This window comes from Apteryx rowi, unplaced genomic scaffold (genome assembly GCF_003343035.1).
Source record: "Apteryx rowi isolate R43461 unplaced genomic scaffold, aptRow1 scaffold_4, whole genome shotgun sequence".
Taxonomy (NCBI): Eukaryota; Metazoa; Chordata; class Aves; order Apterygiformes; family Apterygidae; genus Apteryx; species Apteryx rowi.
The window spans coordinates 6,871,898-6,893,422 of NW_020450529.1; the positions used below are offsets into that span (position 1 = coordinate 6,871,898).

At 40.7% G+C, this 21,525-nt stretch overlaps 1 protein-coding gene across 1 annotated transcript in view; it reads left to right on the plus strand.

The window, feature by feature from the left end:
* The first annotated feature begins 304 nt into the window (after positions 1–304).
* Positions 305–21,525, plus strand: part of FAM19A4 (family with sequence similarity 19 member A4, C-C motif chemokine like) — a 53,950-nt gene continuing 32,729 nt past the window's right edge. The window contains 2 exon segments of the mRNA XM_026075009.1: positions 305–384; positions 3,721–3,836. Of these exon segments, the coding sequence (XP_025930794.1) occupies positions 305–384; positions 3,721–3,836 (196 nt within the window).

The following is a 21,525-nucleotide window of genomic DNA, read 5'->3' on the forward strand; positions in this document are numbered from 1 at the left end:
CTGTAAGGACACAATGAGCTGCATGCATTATATTTGTAATTTTCAGTACAACAAACTCTGCATGTAGTTAATCTAGTGATGTTTCAGAGCTGTCTTATGAAACAGGTGAAAAGAGCAATATGATTGCTGCCTTTTGCCTTGGATTGCACTGTAGATGGCACTGTGAAACAATGATTTTTGGTAATCAACATCTACTTCACAACACCATTCTAGACTTTAATTGCAGTGTAATATGGCTTTCTTTGTAGGTCCCCAAAGTGAAGGAAAAATTCTGAAATGCAGAAAGGCTTATTTGCAGTTGCAAATGGGAATCTGGAATAACTATGAAAAACACACTGAAATAATTGTGTTTGACTGGAACAAAATTCTTGCAAAGTCCCCAAGGTAAGAGCACTTTTTATCTTTCGAATGACACTAAAGATTTGCTGTTCTGGTTAGCAACAATATCCACTTGAATCCAACAGAGAATGAAGGCTTGACATTTCTGAGAGTGGCAGCACACTGGCACTGAAATGCCTAGGTGCCCCTCACTGCATTTGTCTGCCAAGGTTTTTTTTTTTTTTTCCTCTCCCTTTTTAAAGATTCCTCTCTATTTTTATTTGTGGGCTGAAGACTGTGTCCTGTCTACCTGAAGGGTAGATTAAAGTTTTATCTACCTGCAAGTGTATACTGACATTGGTAGGCAGTGCTTTTAGCAGCCTTTCAGTTTGGATATAACTATGGTGATACTTTGTTGTGATACAGTTATTTCTGGATTAGAATGTACCGCAGACTGCAGAGTGTCTTTACAACTGATGTAACTGGGAGCACGCTAAGGACTCTGTGTAACTTTGTTAGCAAATAGCAAATTTGCTGTACTCCTAGCAATTGTGGACATACTGGACCTTGATGAAGGGGGCTGTCTCACACATGTTTGAGCATATTCAGAACTGCAGCCCAAATTCATCTCTCCATTTAAAAGCAGAAAGTGTTATATTTACAAATAGAAAAAGAAAGCAAAACATGAGGCTCTTTCTAAACCTGCTTTCATGTTTCCTGCCTAAAATCAGGGCCATGACTTCAAAGAGTCAAACTTGCAAAATCTGGACAAGCTTTTGAAATGAGGTTAACACACAGTCATTTCCATGAGACCAGCCTTGCTCCCTCACTGGAAATGGTGGAAACACCTGGGTTTGCTTACATGCTGAAATAAGAACTGTTGAGCACATGTGGTGCATGATTCGAAGGTACCTGTTCCTTCCATCAGCTCGCACCAGAAAACGGGTGCTCAGAACATTTGAAAATCTGATCTCTGGTATTTAGTTCCAAGGGTCAAATTCTGCTTTCAGTCATACCTCAGGAAAACCAAAGAAAGGTCACTATCTTCAGTGTGTTACTTCAGCATGATGCTGAATGACTCTGCTGATAACTGGATTGGACTCTGTGTTTGCATTCAGAGCAACAGAGGAATGGCATTGCAAGACCAGCAGATCGTGACTTCCTATTTAGTGGTAGCTGGTGCATGAGGTGTTAGCCATGTGTTACTGTTCTCGTGGATGGAGCAAGAAAACTAAGGCTGAATTTAGCTCTTAACAAAATGAGGTTCARTGGGTGTAAGATGGGGAAGGTTTGGGTGATGAAAGTCTTTCCTGAAATGGTAGGTTGATTTCAAAGCCTACTGGGGAGTTTCCTTGGGCTAATATTAGATCAACAGCAGTAATACCATTTATGCTCATTTCACAGTGACACAATCCCATTAGCTGCACTAGCGTTATTTGGTTCAGCCAGGTGTGAGAGGTGAATTAGGCTGATGCTTATTAAGTGAAGTGTAGCTGCTCTGAGTTAGCCTGGGAATGCCATTTAAGAGGATGCTTGTAGGGTAAGGGTGAGTGAAGTCTCTATCATCTGGGCTTGATCCCTGTTTGTAGAAGACTCCTATATACTGCTGTAAAAGAGCCTCAACATRTTTCTTCCAGTACTCGTTCGTATGCGTTCATTGTTGCAACGTGTTTGACTCAAAACGAAGGACCTCCTTAAAACAAGGAGAGGTCTGTTTTTTTCCCCAAATCAGTCCTTAAAATGTAGCTATTTGCTGATTTAAGAAAAAAATTAAATATAAATGTGGTGAGTTATTTTTTTAGCAATATTTGTGAAGTTTTTAAAAAGAACTTTGTAGGCTTGAGTAAAGTCTACAAGGACAGCTAAAGATGCTGGATTTTTCATTGATCTATTTTTTTTCCCCTCAAACATAACATAGTGTTTGTTACTAAAATATATTTACAACAGGCTTTTGGCTTCTTAATTTTTGATATTACCAAGTGCATTTGTGAGTTATTTGGGCTTTAGCAATATTCCCATTACGACACAAAGAGAGGATGAAATTGTTTTGTGATGTGGGAAATGGAAAATTAAGCAAGTGCTTTTAAATGAGAAAACATGAGATATGTTTTGATTTCATTTTAAATAGTTATCAAATTTAAAACAGTATGGAAATGCTTCCCTGGCTTTGACAGTAGAGTAGTCTATGGTGTAGGGTTTTTTTTGTTTGCTTGTCTGTTTTTAACTATCAGGCTGTTCGGCCACTTGAATGATCTGACTGGCTGAACAGTCTCGAGTATTTTGAAGATACACAAATAAACAAATTCTTTAGCAAATGCGTGGAGGAATCAGAACTGAAATCTACAGGGAAAAGAAGTTCTCAAAGGACTTTTTGGTGCAAATGAGCATGCTCATGATTGGCTTTTCCAAATCCCAGCATGCTGATTAACTGCAGACTAAAGTCACTGCTATGAAAGTAGTATTTAGTTCAATTTATGCAAATCTATAAATTGCCTCTAATAAATTCGATGTATTCCTGCTTACAGCATTTGTTGAAAGTCTAGAACATTACAGCTAAGGGTTCAAGTGCATAATGCCCATTTATGTATCACACAAATAATAAATCATCATAACTGAGTTTAAGGAAATGATCAGATTACCTTTCTATATGATGAATGGCACAACATAAGCTATTGAGGGATTTAACTGTAGATATGTGCAGCAAAATTACTGAGGATTTGTGGTCTTAATTCTAACACTAACATGAATAAGACTAACAACATCTGCCTTCCACAGAACAACTGTTTTCTGAAATGCAGTTCTTTTCACACCCTGGCAGAGAAGCAAGTCCTTGCATGGTTGACTGAGGCCAGGGTTTCATGAGTGTTTAACCCTGAGCAAACCCATTGATCTCCAGGAAAGCTAGCAGATGTTGTGTGCCAGGGAGATCCAGTCATTTCACGTACATGTCTACATGGCAGTTGGTAGCTTTAGCGAATCTATCCTGAGGTGTATTAAGTGACAAGGACACTTTTCTGTGATGTGTGTATAAATTTGAGATAGGTGCAGTTTAAAAATAGTAGCACAACTTATAAATATGTATGCTTAAATTTGAGTGTGGATGGCTCTTAATCCTAAAAAATATCCACCGTAGATTCCTAGAAAGGCCTTGCACTCATATAATGCTTTTATGAATATGTATGTGGGGGTAATATGATGTGTGATAATCATTGCACTGCTTCCAATTATAAAACATGCTTAACAAAGAATTTATCCCACCAAACTGTGAATCCAATTTTGTCAGTTTTGCCTTGTAATAAGCCATCTCAATTATTCTTCAACTTTTTCCTTCCCAGTGTCATTTTTATGTTATTCCCTACTCACATTGTTCTTTCACTCAACTTCTTCCTTTTCTGCCTCCAGGATGAGATTCTGTGCCAAATCAATGCTTCTATCTGACTGGCTCTTTCTGGTCTATGTGTTAATGGTCTGCTGTAAATTGTTGTCCGCCTCTAGCCACCATCCCCGGGGGCACACAGGTAGGAGCTTTTAAACTCATTATGTGCTACTGAGACCAATTAATACCACTCGCAGAATGTTAGAGCTCACTTTTTAGCAATGGATAATTGATGAGGCTGTTGACAGCATGTTATAATCAGTACAATGGGTTAAAGATACAACAACATCAAAAAAGAGTTATTGTAAAATTTCATGGGTTTTTCTAGTAATTTTATGTAGTGAAGCTTGCCAGACAGTTTTTGGAGTGACTTCATGACTGTTAGGGCTTTGGGATTTGTTTGTGTCCGTTTGCTTTTTTCCTTTTTTCGTGTTACTCTGAAATGTATTTTTATCTTCYTCCTCTTAATTCAGTGGTTATTGAGAGACTTTACAATGGTGTCATTGACTTTGATGGGCAATGGATCGAAGTCCCAGGACTACCTGTGACAGTTCTTTCACTAAGTAACACAAACAGGGAACCGCGGTTTATTTCACCTTGTGGTATGCCCCTTCTTTTCCTAGCCAACATAGTGAGGCAAACAGAAAGACATTGAATTTAAGAGGATGCCCTGTTCTAGCAGGGTATCTGTACTGTCCACAGTAGTATCTTATTACAAGCAATAGAAATAGCTCAGAACAAGCCGGGCTGGCTTCATGAAGACATACCAGACTGGATCTGTGCTAGGATCATGCAGCCATCCAGCATGAGTCCACAAAGAAATATAGTTGTTCTAGTGCTAGTGCAAAGATACTAGTTCAGGTCCTAAAATAGYATAGCTGAATTAGCCCTGTGTCACCTTTGATCCCAAAAGCAGAGAGTCAAGTTAACGAAATATCACACATGGGCTCTGCTTTTAGGGGGGATCAAAAGCCTGGCTGCACCACCACAATGAGATGACTGTACCACTCTCAGTACTGTAGTTAGCTTGATGCTGGCTTGGGGATTTCTTCAAGTACTGTTGTTTGTGATGTAGTCTCATTCTTAAATGAGGTGTATTACCTTTAATCCATATACAGTRTTTTTATCTCTGTGACAGATTCTCATGGTTCCAGGTCTAGTGTTAGCATCCGCTTTGGCTCAGCACTAGAAAGCAAGGTGCACTTGTTAGAGGCTCCATCCTCCGGATGAGATGACCTATTGATCTCTTTCCTGGCTGCTTCTGGTGCCTGTCTGGGTAGAAGCTGAAGAATCCTCATGTGCTCACCAGAATCTCTCCAGCCCTGGCAAGCAGGACTGCATGTGACCTGCATACAGCTGCTTTATCTGTCTGCATGCTCACAGCGCATCAGCAGTGTGTGCACCTAGGAGCTACACAAAACACCTCCTTGCTTTTGTAGTGTAAAGAATTGCTATGCAGCCTCCACCCCATCACCAGCTCTGGGTTCCCTGATGCCCTGGAAMATTCTTACAATGCTCTGGCGTATCATTGGCACTGGCCATCCAACTCGAGTCCATTGCTTTATTTATGATCTGTTGAAATTTAGCCTTTTTGTCAGGAGAGGAAATGTCTCAGGTTTTCTTTGATGTATGGACAAATGAGGATTATCTGCAATTCAAACGTGGGTTATTTTGAACACCATAGATTCTGAAACTGCTGAAAATGGATTCTACCCCACTGCATTCCRCTGGGGGTATACCACTTGCTGTGGCTGAAAATTTGCCACAAAAGTACAAGCTGGGAATAAATGTTACAGTGATAGTAGCAAAGTGCCAAAAGCTTGGATGCTGCTTCTTTCACTCCCTGGTAGATGCATTTTCCATGCAGTAAAATGCATTTTCAATAAAATACAGTCACAGGTTCTGGAGGGTAACTGACACGTTTCAACTAAAGCCCATCAAGTGATTCCAGTGAATACAGTGTTACAGGTTGATCCATATTACCATTTTGCAGGTTGCTGTTACAGAATCACTTCACTGGGGAAGGGGATCTACACACCGTGACTAGTTAATTAAGCCCTCTTGACCTTTCCCATAAACAGCTGCTGCTTGGCGGTGCATTTCAGAGCTGACTATGCAATTGAAGTTCCTCTTTAGACTGCAACAAAGCTGGAAGCCTGGAGAATAGCCTTCTGTAGTTTTTGTAATTCAGGACAGGTCTTGCAAAAAGAAATGTTATTTTGGTCTCTTTAAGATGCACTTTGCATGTGGACCTAAAGTGAAATACCTGTAACAAGGCAGTGGTGATCCTCTCTTGTGGGCTCATATGATGAATGCTCATTATGTGTCATGCAAATTATGGCAATCTTTTCTAACATAACATTTAAAAATGCTTGATTGCATGCTTTGAATTGACACTAAGAAGGTCTCTTCATTTTAGTAAAGCACAGGACAGGTCTGGTTCTGTTTTCCTTTGTTCTGCAAAATATTCATCAGCATCAGATAACTATTGGTGGAGAAAGACAATGTTCAATCTAGTGAGCCAACCTTGCCATTGCTTTGAAGAAGTTTGGATCCTGAGTCCAGCTTGGAGACCTTGACCTGATCTTCATTCAACAGCATAATTGCTTTGACTAGCAGAGTTAACTAGGTAAATGACAGAGGGGGAATGTTCCTTTTCACTATCATTAGATCACCAAAGATGCTGCTTACGCAGATTATTTCAACAAGCTCCCTATACATCCATGTGGAGAGGACAGTTCAGAACAGTCATCCAACTTCGGTGCTCTGAATTACTTTTTTGGAAGAGTTTGTCTTTTGCACTGAAAATAGCTGGGGGAAGCACAAGCACCTAGCTTACAATAGATATTTAAAATTGGGCTGTGTTTTAGGTTCCCAGAGATCCTAACTGATACCTGATATAACTGTCAATTCCATACTGTGCAGAATGAAGCAACATTTTGTGTAGGAAAATATTAGTTTCCTCCTTTCTGCTATAAGTCAGGATCCACAAATAATGAAGCATTAAACAGACATTTCCTCGGGTCACCTCATGTAGGGGCTGGACTTGTAGACCATTAATTGGTATAGTCAGCAGAGTGGCTTCTGTCGTGAATTACCAGTGCAGCTTGGCATTTTCAAGGCTGCTGTGTTTTAATTTTTTGTGATGATGTTCACCCGAAATGCTTCCGGCCTCTTTCTGCTTGCCAAAGGGTCCAGATTTTGGAGTGCATATTATCCTTAATGTGCCCTGAGTCCATACATTTAATAAATGTCTGTAGCTTAAAGTAGGGCCAAATTTTTCTCTGAATCTTGTTGCTGGGTTCACAATTTCTCTGCTTTTTGCAATTTCAAATGAAGACTTCAGTGGTAGCTCTAATGGCCTGCTTGCTTCCTGCAGCAGCAAAATGATGCAGAGCACAGGGATAAATCACTGTGTTTGAGTGCACTGGGACTACTTGGTCTTATTGCCAAGTGGAAGAATGAGTAGTAACTTCTTTTCACAGAGTTTATTCCTTGTTGCACTGAAGACGGTTTAATTTACAGGGTTAGCAGAGGTTAAATGGGAGAATTCATGTTCAAAATGTCAGTGGCAAGTCAAATATGCATGGCTGTAGAGATGGGGAATTGGGTTCAAGAGGAAATTATGACTAGCCTGAGCTGTTGAAGATTCCATCTCTTTGCTTAGTGAAATGCAGCAGAAAATCTGTAGTTTGCTGCCTGACATCTTAGATGCCATCTCCAGCAACCAGGTTGCTGTCCTGATTGGTTTTCAGAGGACCAGTGATTTCCAGCACATGTGAAGGACAAGCTTCTTTTGCAGACCCTGCTGTGCAGGGCCTGCAGTGGAACTTGAGATCGTTTTCTGGGATTCCACCAGTGTTCTCCTTTGTGTTCTTCTGTTTGATGCATGAATGGGGTGAGACAGGTCTATGGAAAAGCTCAGCTCATGTAGGAACAATCTGAATGAATAATGCAGCAATGCGCTTGACACAGAAGACAAAGGCTTGCCTTGCTGCTGCTCCCATTCTGCCCTTGCTGTGGCTTAGGGAAAGAAGAGTCTTTTAAGAACGTGTCTGTCTCCTCTTTTTTGTCCTTCTGTCATTGTTCTCTGAAGAGGCACTAGTTTAGCCTACCAGTGGGATAGTCAAAGTCACTTGTTTGTCACGGAAACAGATCCGTCATTTAGAAGTGGCAAGTACTGTGCATGCATGGGCTTGGGGCAAAGATCTACCATAGATGGACTACTAACTAGACTAGATGAAGGCAGCGGTACAAGGGTACAAGGGCTATGTGTCAAACCAGATGTTTAACAAGTCCTTTCTGTGTCCAGAGACACTCTGGAGGAGTAGAAGACACCCCCTCCCCCCCGCCCCCAAACCTAGCAACAGCAGTAACACACTGGCAAAGTACATACTGCATTGCCCTCTGGTAGTTAGTGAGGGAAGTGATAGCAGCCTATTATAGCTCAAATCTTGGTGAGTTGACAGAGTGGGCTGTGTTATCAATAAAGAAGTGGACAGCACAGTTCATCTGAAGGACAAATAAGGGATTCAGTGATGCTGTTGGACTGGACTAGGCAGCTGAGTGTGTGAGCATAAATGAGATTGGGAGCATCCCAGCAGAAGGTTGCTCCTTTGTGCACAAAATAGCAATTTGTGTACTGAGGCATGCATCAGACATTGTTTTGGTCTGCAGGGCCCTCCGGTTCTGTTCTGCTACTCTGAATGTGAAATGTCACTGGCAACTGGAATTCAGACCTGTCTTCCTGGGCAGATCAGCAAAGGCAGGTGATACCTCTTGACCATGCTTTTGGTGTCGGGTGGTCTGGCAGCAGATGGCGTTGTTCCCATCAGTTGGAGGTTTTCCGAGCTTTAAGGACTTTGCRGGTGGAATCCTGTTCCCGCTCAAGTCAGAGGAGAAATTCCCCTTACGCTGAGCCAGGGCTTCATCTATTTAAGTGAAGTCTGTGTGTCTGAAAGATGCAGCTCTGTATTAGAAATAATGCTGCTTTTAGGGAAAAGGGCAAAAAAACAGGCTTATGGTTCTCCTCTTATTTTCGTGTTGGAGTCTTATTCTTCCTAGCAGTGCTGTCAGGGTGCCACGGGCACAGTTCCCAGTTCCACCAGAGGGCCCTGCAAGGCCGTGAAAGGGGCTCCCAGTGCACAGCCGCAGACAGGCATCACACTTGCTGTCTAATGATTTAAGTCATAACTGTGCATTTTACTAATTAGAATTATGAGTCCTTTGTATTTCCAAGGGTCAGATGTGGTTAGTGCACAATATGCTTTAGCCCTTTGTTCCAYTTAACTCCTTTTATGTCTTAATGTTTTATTCAGTGTGTTATTTATGTGTTTTATTGTCCAGCTTCTAAGTATAGGGTAGCTACAATATACAGCCCTGGCTGTAATCTCTTCAAGTAACAAGATCAATTGAACAATAGGATCCCTTTAAGACCAAATGGAGCAGAGATCTCTGCATGAAATTTGCTGGTATATTTATTTTTGAAAAGAAAAAAGAGGAAAAACTACCTGTTCTTATTTTCTGTTAGTTTTATTCATTTTAAATTGCAATGGGAGCTTGTTATATATAGGATAGATTTTGACAAAGACTTCAATTTGGATGCATAGGTATGCTACCAGTAGGGAGCAATTTAGTGTTAATTTAGTCTTTTATAAGGTAAAACATAGCCTCTGGTATAGTTTTCCATGATTGTGCACTTTAGCTGCATGGAATGTGATTGTATATAAAAAGATCTGTGTATTCCAGGGAGTCAGGGGAGAAAAATTACAGATCAACTGATGAATGTGTAGGTTTTGTGTATCATATTTCATGATGTTCCAAAGGAAAAAATAAAGTTCTGTAACAAAGAGAAGGAAGGTTTTTGAAAGATGGAATCTCATTTAACACACAAATGGTCAAGTCCAGTGTATCAATCTGTAWAGCATGAGGCTGAACTTAAGCTCTTTCCTGCAATATCAAGGTGACCTTATTCTAAAACCATAGGGGAAAGCTTGTGAAAATACTGTCTTTATTTTATTCATTTTAAATTGACAGCATCATTTTTTATACAGCTGCTATCTGCGATAAATGATAATCTTTACATTCCATGGACCAAAATTCTAACTAAGAAGGCTTTCTTTGCTCTTTGTCTTCTTTATCTGCTTCTCCCAAACTTTGAACTTATAAAAAAATATATATATTGCAAAGGCATAGACTTGTGCTAATGTGGGGGAGAAAGAAGTAGTTGGATAAGTGAAAAGCCACAAATAGGATGGAAAGTATCTCACCCTCAGGGTTCATTTGAGTGAAGTGATGCCATGAAAAGTGGAACATATTCTGCTCAGGAGCTCTGCTCTGGGTTTACCCAGAGGTCAACATGCCGAGTCCCTGGGAAGATGGATGCTTGAGTGATGAAAGCAATAGATTGGAATGTAAAAGACTTGCATTGGATTCCTGGTTTCTAGAATGATTAAAAGAATTGCCTAAGATGAAATCCTGTCCCCACTGAAGAGGGAGTTTGTGATTCTTTTGTGATTTAGTTTCCAGCCTGCTCCTGATATGTCATATGGTTTTTGGTCCCAGCAGAAAAGTTAGACTTCATAGTTATGATTTTATTAGTGCTTGAGCCAGTCATTCTTATAGAATTCATCATTCAGTGTTTTGCAAATCACTGCCATTTTGAGGGATGGAAATTGCTTTAGGACTTGTTCTGTTATTGATCTCAACATGTCTGTGCCTACTGCATGGGCTGCAGTGCCACAGCTTTACAATTACATTAATTGTAATAGCACCACAGAGCCTACCCCAAACTTAGAGTCCAATTTTAATGTAATTTTAAGGCCTTGTGCTACTGGAGAATTTCATCCCAAATGAGTGACTGCACAGGCTTAAATAAAAGTCCATGGAAAATGATAGCAGTTTTTGTTGATTTAGGGATTTATGCTTTGTGTTTATATCTGTCTACGCTGTCAGCTGAAGAGTAATTTGGAAGAAGGCTACGGCATGCTGACCCTTCATGCTGGCTCCATTCACCCATGGTTCTGGGTGTAGATGGGTACAAAATATTCATTCTGTATTTAAGAGTAAGAAATCAGTTGTTAGATTTGGCTGTAGTATGCTTGGCCCTACCTGTGCCTGATCCACTCGTGAAGAAGAGCTCAGCTCTGTTTTCATGCCAAGCATGGCATTTTCCCCTGCCAGAGAGCCTGGACTTGAAGCTGCCACTTAGTGCTAATCTGAAAGTCTACAGTGTGGATATGTCTGGTTTCAAGGACATGTCTGGGCAAGCGTTTCTTCTCAGAAAACAGAAAGTGGTTAATTAATAGTGAAAGAACTTGCAGATGGAATTTTTTACTAATACTTAAGGTTTTTTGCTGGAGGAACACCTCCAAATTGCTGCCACTAGCTATGATGCAGCTGTCTGTTTTTTAGTGTTTGGCAGCATTCTTGCATTCTTTCAGGAAAGTGACAACTGGTAGAGGACAATGGATTCTAAATCGGGAGATTAAAGATGTCTTGTAGGGTTCAGCAGGGTAATCTCTTCTCATCAGACTGGAAATGCTATCCGTCAGCACAAGAGTGGAAGCTACATCTGACACGTATTATCTTCCAGGGTGGCAATCTTTAAAAATACCCCTTCAAATAACAGAAGTTATGAGCAGAAATTCTAGGATCAACATTTCTATTGCTTAGTGTTTGACTCGCCTTTCTCTCTCTTTTTTTTTTTTTTGCTTTTTCTATTTTCATTTTTGTTTCTCTGATGGGCATCGTCTACACACCTTGCAGTCCAGTGATGGTCATTACTCTTTTTGGCTTTGTTATCTTTTTAAGAGATAATGAAATCAGTGTGAGGCAGGTTTTCTTTGAGCTTTTTTTTTTTTTTAGTGCTTGCAATAACAGTTCTTCCCATTAGTTTTACACCTGCATTTCCTGAAAGTAGCATCCTAAGATAGAGTGAGTATTTTGGAATGAACAGCTTTCTTTTACTGTCCCTTTTGCACAGAGACAAATTGTTGTGAACTAGCTGACTGTTATACTTCTGGGGTGGAACATCATGGTTTCTATGTAACACATAGTGACTGTTAACAGCTGTTTGTAGGTTGTTGTTGGTAGCTGATTTTGTTTCATGTTGTTTGTTGATGCCTGATTAGCAAAAGTGAATTTAATTTAAATTTATCAAGGTAGTCTTTTCCTTGCATCTCATTGTCAGGTGTGTACTGGTTGGGTGATAAAGCTTGGAGCATCTCCTCTGCTTTGCATATCCTTTACATTTTTCTTTTTCCCCAGGAGATTATGGTCCTACACAGGAGGAAATAGAAGTTGATAGAGAGCACACCAACTTTCTCCTTCACACTGGCCTAGGACATGAAGATGAGGGGATAGGTGGGATCTAAGGTGGCTTCAGCCTGCTTGGTTAGAACACAAGTGTCTTTCTGTCACCTTTTGCACTGTCTGTTGCTGAAGAACAGCAGCAAGTCCCCTATTCATAGCTATGGCCTTTGAAAGATACTGACTGGGTACAGTGCTTTTCCTGATCCAATCCACAGCACAATCAAAGACAAAATCTCTTGAAAAAGAGCATGGAAAAATCTGTTCACCCTAGGAATACATATTTACAGTTCTTTTATACTATCCTATGTGCGGCAGAACTTGAATGTATCAAGGCTTTCTGACACCCCCCCGCCCCGAACCATGGTATTTGGAAAGTCTGTTGGTACAGTAAGAAGTATCTCAAGGCACTGGAAGTTTTGGACCCATATTACTGCACTGCATGAATAAGCAATAATTGTGCAGGCACTCTGGGCCTTGTTTTTTTGAATGAGGCATAGTAAATGCATCTTTGGTCACCCAGAGGAGTGGTGGGCATCCTCCCACAGCTTACCGTTTTGAGGAGATGTCCTCTTCAGAGAAGCTCAAACAGGAAGATCTTGGACTATATTTCTTCTCGGGTGTTTTTTTTTGTTATTCCTAAGTATCCCTGGACTGCCTTTTAAACAAGTAGAATTTACTGAAAGTATGAAAATCAAATTGGAGTATAATTTGAACATAGTGCAAACAATGTCAGTTGGTATAAATCACCCCAGCGGTATGAGTGTGTGGCCTAAATTTTGGGTATGCTAATGGTCACTGTCGATCTAGTCCTGTAGGCAGGTTCTGATATTCTGCCATTAAGAAAAGACAAAGCAAAAACTTAAAATCAGCTAAAACTTCACCTGAAACAGCTGGAATGTAGAAGGAGGTCCCTGCTCTCTTTTGGCTGCACCCTATTGGAGTTAGCACTGTTGGATCACTGAAGAATTAATTTTTTTTTGAGATTTTTATTTCCAGTGTTTCTAAATGCATCTTGTTTAAAAAACAGTGATTAAAAAAAAGAAAATTGATTGCACTGGAAGCTGCATTTTAGGACAGTCAGTTTCTCAAGTGCGTGTCCAAATAAGCTGTCTGTTTTGGAGAGTGCCCACTCTAATGTAAAGTTTAATCATTTCCTTGCATTGAGTTGATTGTTCAGATTTTGTATTTGTATTTCCAAGGTTTCAGAAATGGGGAGGGARCAACATAATGGGTTGTACTGCCAGCCCTATGCTGTGGATAATTTTGGGGGGTGTGAACCATAGAGGAAAGAGCACTGGATTGGCATTTCATTTGAAAATACTGTGACAGGTGTGTGATTTCAGCTTCTGGCCCCCCCTGCCCTTTACTGGAAATACAAAAAGCACAACTTAGTGCCAACATCCTCTGGAAAAAGGGCAAGACTGCTGGCCTCAGCAAAATGCAGTTTAGTACAAGAGCTGCCACAGTCCCCAAACAAGGAGCCAAGATAATTAGTCTGCAATTGACAAATAAGTCTGCTATGCTAACGTCAAGGAACGGCCTTTTATCAGACTGTATCATGTGGTAGTTTGTGCCAAGCTAGAGAGAAATGAGAGTTTACTGTAAAAACATGTCCTCTTCTGGGAGAGCAAATCTAGCCCAACAGTGACTGTGGAAAGCATTTTCCTGACCCTTCCCAAGTAACAAGGGATTCAGATTATCTGAATTCTGGATCAGAACCAAGGCCTGAATAGTCTCCCCCTGCCCCCAAATTATTTCCATTTTTCTTTCAGCTGCAGCAAGAATGGCATCAAAAGAGCATTAAAAAAACTTATGGTTGCAGTGTGATCAGTTTATGAGTGGGATAAAGGTGATCTAGTCTCCTTTCTGTATTGTCTCTCAACAAAAGGGAAGGGTGTTTGCCCCAAATGCTTCATTCTAAATAAACAGCAATGTGCTGGAGTAACTCTGCTCTGGCAGCCAGTCACGGAAATCAAAGCAATACAAGGTGTTTGTCAGTAGAACATGAAGTGCTTTACAAATGAAGTGTGATTATTCTCATTTAACAGATGGGGGGCTGAAACACACATGTGCATGGTGAATATTTCCAGGTCTTAGGAACAAATTGGACTCAGTTGCAGAACAGTGCCAGAGGTTATATTTAGATTGCCTTGTCTGGGACTTGGTGGCTGGGCTACTGTTTATGCAAACAGCACAGAGCAGTACTTTAAATATCATCATTGCACTGTGCTGGCCAGTACTGTGAAGGTATGCACATATCAAAGCTGACAAGTGACCACTAAGCTCCTTCCCCAAATTATTTCTAGTATTTCCTAGGCCTCAGTCCATTAGCTAATTTGGTCAAAAGGCCATGAAAAGAAATGACATTTTCTGAAATATTATTAGCATTTTGCAGTGAATGCTAACTACTTTACTCTTGCAGTCGATTACATTTTGCTCACTGTATTTTATTATGGGGTATGACACAGGGGCTCTCAGACTGAGATCTGTTAAATAATAAATAGTATTAGCAAGGTCATTTCCTGACCAAGGTAAAAACTGCATGTTGTGAAATGATGAATTCAGTTAGAGGACAGGCRATGAAAAGATGCGTATTTTGTGGCAGCCTCAGCAGATGGTTGCAGTGAGACAATGGTTGCTGTTAGTTGCCACTGCTCTCATATTCACATATTCACCGAGGGCTGATTTGCTGCTGGGTATGGGGCAGAGAAGGTAGTGGAGCTCTTTTCGTTTTTCAGACTACCGATGGAGCAGTAATTCAGTCACTGTGTGCCAACAGGGTGACATTTGCCTCATCCAGAAGTCAGTGTGAGACCTAGGTGACACCAAGTCCCACTATGAGTCTTAAAACTAGGCTTGAGAGGCAATATGTGCCAATTCTGGCAAAGAAGGGTATGACCCCTCCCCCTCCCTTCAGGATTGTCAGGACTGCTCATCCCAAAGCCAAACAAGACCAGCTGACTGAGGGGGAGTAGGGAGAGGAAGCACTGTGGTATGCTGCTCAGATCCCCTGTGAGAGGTGCTGTGTGTGAGACACTTAGGTGACATGACTTCCACTTCCCACATAGGAAGCCAGAACAGCAGGGCCCCTCTTGGACTTGGATCCTCTAGCAGTTGTGATGGTCAGGTAGCACCAGTCTTAGGAGGTGCCAACAGCACTCTTTGACGCTGCCCTGTTGAAATGACTGGTCGATAACGTCGCTCTTCAGGGACGTGTAGACCTCTGAGCTACTCCAGGGACCAGATCAGTACCATTCCCCACCACCATTTGGCTAACCACAGTGGTAGAAACCTTAAAGACATAATCAAGTCCTCAGGGAGAACCAAGGTGTGTAATGTTCTGGTTCACACAAAACAATAAACAGCTTTTGGTGAGACACCCATTGTCCCTTGTAAAGTTGGAGTCACTGCTTAGTTGAAGAATGAGATGACAGGCTTAAATGTAAAGCAAAGATACTTTTGGTCTGTACTGGAGATATTGCACAGTGCAAGAATCATGAAGGGAAGAAGCTGATTGTTGGAATTGTCTGGGTGCTCTGCTGTGTTTAGAGTCCTGTGTATTACCATATGAGTATACGTTTCAGATCTTTATTGCATTTTGTGTTTATGCATTTCTGAAGTATCACATCTTTCCCTTTCCTCTTTTTTCTGTATCTGATTGAAAGTCAGTAAGTAGTAAACCTTTTTTTTTTTTTTAAAAAAAGATCATTAATGCTATAGCATACTGTAAATAAAGCATTAAGCAAAGAATTGATGAAAATAAAAAGGAGTATAAAACAAGGATAAACACTGAGCTTCAATAAGAATATCAGTGTATAAAGAGCAGCATCTAATTGCAAAGTGCTCTCTAGGGCAATGAGAGCTACTTGTTATTTTTTGCATAAATCTGATGACTTCAGCTATCCACTCTGTGAAAGGAAGATAATGTCAGGCTGATTGATAGAGTGAACAGGACATGACAGTCTTCAAGGAAGAAGAAAGGCAGAAATTTTCAGGGGAGACAGGATCTCATGATGTTGTTGAGCTCTTGATAAGCCAATTGAAATTCAGAAATCACATTTAAATTACTGGGTAATGAAATGGCGGGAGATAAATAGGTCTCTGCTAGTGACTACATACCCTCTTGACTGGAATCAGAGATTAAATAATATATTTCTCTTCTTTAGTTAATTCTGCTGTCCTGTTTCCGAACAAGTGTTACTTTAAAACATGGTTAAGCAGTAACCTGATGGAAACATGCAAGGGCTGAGATTATTTGTCATGTTCCATGCTATGCCGGTCTTGTCTGTGTAATGTTTGTATGGATGTGTAAATTACCAGGCCGTTAATGTTACAGATCCATTCCTTTAATTAGGGAAGTGGACTTTTTGTGTTTTGGTGTAGAGTCAAATCAAGGACATCTGTTTACAGACAAAACATAACTATCTCAACATTAATGTTTCTGGAATTAAGCACTGAGGGGATCCTGGGCCTGGTGTCTTGCTCACAGAGAGCTGAACTAGACATATGTCAGAAAATAAGGGCAGTTTTACTTGGAGTTTCCCTACAGAAAGCTGGCTTTGGTGCCTGGTGCAATGTATAGTAAGTAAATACAGTGCAGCTCTAAGTTTTGCCTGTGTCTCCAGAAAAATGTTATTTATAGCACCCAGGACTTGCTGGAGAGTTGAGGGCTTCTATTTGTATCCCTGCTTTTTAGGAAAGGCTAACTGTACAAGGAGGACAACACATCAATCTTTCCACCTGCTGTAGAAATTCTAAGACAACCGAAGAATTACGCTGATGTGGTTAAGTCCTCTGTATTCAAAAGAGATTCTTCCATTTTGCTGATGGTATAGTTGAATGCCAGTGCTGGTAAATGGAGTTTACCCGTTTTTTCTTTGGGCCACAGTTTATCCACTTTCTCCCATATGCCAAAAGGACGCTTTATCCCATTCTTTTTTGGCCACTCCACCATAACTGTTGTTTGGGAGAACTCTGTGTAGTGCAGTTAGATGCTTGGTATACAATGATAATTTTAGATTGCTGGTAGTAGTTCTACAGGAAATATTATGAAGAAAAAATGTTGATACAGAGGAAGAGCAGTCAGTCTCAGCAGCACCTAATAATCTCACAAAGCAGAGTGGTGATTGTGCAGCTGCATGAATGAGGAAAAGTCTGTTTTGTTTTTGTCCCCACCCCCAGTCCCAAGTCAGTCCACTTCCCTCTGCCTCCTATTTTGCTTGATTTGCTGGAGGAGTTCTTGCCTGTTGATGTCTTGCTCTAAAGTCCAATTAGCATCAGAAATTTATCTTCTTCATAAATTGCTCTGTAGACTGTACCCTGGCAACTTGAGTTGGCTTTAAATTGTTATCATTCCTTCTGTTTCATCATCCACAAGTAATGATGTTGATAATGAAAATGTAAAGCTATCACTCACCAATTCTGAGGCCCTCAGTTATCTATGAGGGGATGCTCAGCAAGTAGATAGCAGTGTCAAACCAACTCTTTCATTTTGCTCTACACATCTATATTCTGAGCTTCCAAGCACTGAAAAATGAGAGATGAGCTTTTAAGGCCAGATTTAACAAGATATTTAGATACCTATTGCTGCAGATTAGCAGCCAGTAGGATTTTTCAAATGTATGCAAGCAGGATAGTTGCTGAACTTCCATTTGTAGAAGTTGAAATTTGTAGATATGAAGACTTGAAAGTCATGATAGCATAAGCCAACATCCTGCATGTTATAAAGCTCTGTCCAACCATCCCTCTGTCAGCTCCAGCATCTGGTAATAGCTAAACAGCTCTGGGATCAAAACAGAGCAAGTCCATAGAGTGATTTCATAGGCAGCACAAAGACTGAGCCAGAGCAGCGGAGTGCCTCTTCTGTCCTTATGCGGTAGGTGTACGTTGTTACAAGAGTTTCTCATTCAGTACCTGTTTTGCTTTACTTTCTGAAAACTTTTGTTCTGGAGCATATTGCAAGCAAGATGCAGAATAACTATCAGTCTGACAGTGACCCAAACTCAGCCCTCGTTAGCCATCAGTCTTTAAGCTTTCTACTCAACCTCCCCACTGGATGGCAGCAGCAGAACACAAGCCATATATTCCTTTCTTATCCGAGTAACTAGTGGGACTGGCCAAGCTAGAACATGTTCTTCCAGCTTCCATGTGACTTTCTCCCTACTTAATCTTCTGTTGTTTGCCTCTCTGCATCCAGGGGAGGCACAACTAGGTCTTCAGTTTTCCCTTCTCACCGTGTCTAAGAATGCAGATTTCTGTACTTGCTTTTAAAAGAGCCAAAACGCTGAGTCAGCCAGTGCATTGGTGATGTCCCTGTGTGTGTGGCGTGGGTCAGACTGATGCAATGACCAGCCCAGCCCACTGAATATCAGGAATAACTTTACCTGGAAAAGGAACTGACACTGCGCATGAACATTTTCCTTCCATTTTTTTAATTAGGCTATATCAACAGCAATTAAAGCAGGCAGGTATTTACTGCCAGATAACTTGGACAAATAATTTAATTTCCCACTGTTTAAAAAATGATCTTCATCTTAGCAGGCTTTGTAATTAGATTTGACCTTGAGCAATCCCACATTCTTCATGTTACTTGAAGCAAAATCTGAATTTTTGAGGCTATATAAAATGTAAACCATGTTACTTAAAATTTGTAACAAAATTTTGTGTTGCATTGTGCCTTTATAATATAACATGCTTCTTAAATAAATGTTGTGATTTATTCTGTGTGTTTGGACCTACAGTGCTTTATAAAAGTGTGTCAGCATTTAAATGAGGTCCAGCTAGTCCCTGAGGCTAGCAATCCATTAGGATGAAAGTGTGAACAGTTCACCTTAGTGTTGGTGCAGTATGTTCCATCTATTTGTCTGCAGTACAATAAGAGAAGAGAGATTTGTATAGTTAAGACTCTCTCTGCAGTATGAAAGTCCCACAGAAATTAAAACTCTAACGACGGTGACATTTTTGGGTGTCTGGGTGAAGACTGAACTTCAGCAGAACAAGAGCTTTCTTATTCTTCACCTTCTGGTCTCTTGTAACTAAATCTTGAGATCTGACAATAATTTTGTTTTCTGTTATTCTTGATTACTTTGTAAATGGTGTGGCTGAAATGACAGCAATAGGTATTTCTGTGAATACACACTTGCTTTCTTTGGTGTTGGTTCCAGATTTAAGGGGACAAAATTGTCTTTACCGGGGGAGCTGGATATGATATTAAGTGGGTAGAGTACAGATAGTGCTGTTCGTTACAAGCAGGAAATGAGAGTTCAAAACACAGACTGTCTTTCCCCAGGGCAGCAGGGCCTATAAATGTAGTAGCAGTGACACTCAGGGACTGGAGAGTTAACTGTTATTCCGCAGTAGTTCCTTCTGGATGTGTAGGGGAAACTTAATCCCAGACACAGGTCCTAGTAATGATGCTAGGCAAGCATATGGAGATAATAAAGTAAGGAAAATGATTATATGGGGAAAAATTCAAGCTTGTAGCTTGTACAGGCTTGGCCTTGTTTTGGCCCTCAATCCCAGAACAAATCAAGATTTTGGCAACTTGTTCACCTCTTTCTGAACTTGCTCACAGATACAGTGATACAAACCTGTTTGAAACTTATCAACACAAGCCATGTGCACTGGCAGAATATATTATCTGATGCTGTGCTGTTGGAAATTGGGACTGTTTCGTTAATGGGATTGTCAGAGCAGTTGGACTCTTCCAGTTGGTTTAAAAACCCAAAGGAAAAATCTCTTTGAAGGAGGATTTTTTAGGAATAAAGAGGTCTCTTAGTTATGGTTAATCGTGTCATTCAGAGAAGGTAACTGGTTAATATTATTAATCTAGCTCTGTGAGTGACCCTTTGGGAATGGTGCTGTGTAGACTCCAGGTGATAGATGATGAAAGATCCATGGAAAGGATAGAGCATCTCTAGCTGGCAGACACATGTAATAATCCGTATGAAATAGGGGAGTTTAAAGGGAACTTGGGAGTTTTGAGGGCACAGCACAGATGTGTACAGATATTCTTTGCTTTGCTTTCATTAGGAGATGATACAATATAATCAAGAGATGATATATGTATTTGCAATAGCTGCAATAGTGAAAGGGCTGCTGTTAAATAGGATCCCTATGTTGGTGTCTTGTTCCAAGTAGGGGTATTAGGTGCAAGTGGGAAGAACAGTGCTTTTGTTTTTGTCCTGTGCAAATTCTTTCTTCCTTCTCTTTAGTTAGTCTATTCCATTGCGGTTTGCTCTTGTGTACTGTGATACTTGTCAATCTAATAGTCCAGCATGTTCTGCATTAATTATGAAATGCTTCAGAGTAAATGGAACTAGGACTGTTGCAGAGAACAAGAGATGACTGAGACTTGCTGTGTTTAGTGAGGCAGCTAAATTCTTTGTGTTTTCCAAAATGGGAAGCATGTATATCTCTTGCATTTCAAACACCTTTTAACCCTGAAGGAATCAAGTTCCTTAAGGAGCAAGACATGGACAGTCTCTCTGACTGTCACTGACTCCCTGATAATTTTTTGAGCCTACTGGGCCAAGTCCAACCAAATGAAGATCTTAAAAGTATTAGGGTTTCTAGGAATTTGAGGAAAACCAGCAAATAAAAACCAGGTAGATTATTGACCCCACTAAGAGAAAAGCTGCAGTGTAATTGTGAGGGTTACCTGTCTGGTGTGTCCTGGCAGCTGGCCTGTTAATATATACCTATACTGGAACCAGTGCCAGCATTATTGTAGGTAAGAAGCAGAGAAGATGCTTGAGTGTTATGAGGTGGAAGAGAACAGAAGCTATGAGTGATGTGGGATGGGGACAGAGAGCAGACCTGTTGCCATGTGTGGTTGTCATGGATGCAGCTTTGATCACTGTGGAACAGCGCAATCAGTGAAGGATTATTTCTTACAGTCGCCTCAAGAAGAGATTGTCCACATGTGTCTGAAATGAGATTTGGTTTGTTTAATGTCAGAAGAATTGGTTTCTTCTGATGGGGGAAGATAGTGATGATTTGGATGCTGGTTTTCATGTCACTGCCACTGTAAGATGGGCCAGATGCAAGATTGTCTCTGGGGCAATTTCATCTGGCCTGCAGTGGTAGAGAGGGGGGAATAGGCGTTGCATTAGCTTGTGTAATCCAGCAGTTGTGTACACAGCCAGCTGCCTCATGGCCGTGAGCTGTAGCTGTTGTGTCAATGTGGACTGTGATCCCAACCCTGGGATCCATCCCTCCCGGCAGCATCACTGCCATTCTCACATGTGAGTGTCCAACTGATGAGATCACTTGATTTCTGTTCTGTTAGGTTAGATGTCATCTGCTTGACTAGTAGCAACAGCTTTTCTTTTATGCTGGGCAGGAAAGGTCATCGATTTCAATGCTCCTGGCTTACTCATTAAACAGTTCTGAAAATCCTACCTGCTAAGTCTGACTCTTATTAGCCACTTTTATTATGAACAATGTCACTCCTCATTCTGAAGTGATAGGGAAACACCAACGGCAGTTTGCCTGTTGCATCTCTTTAATCTTGTTTC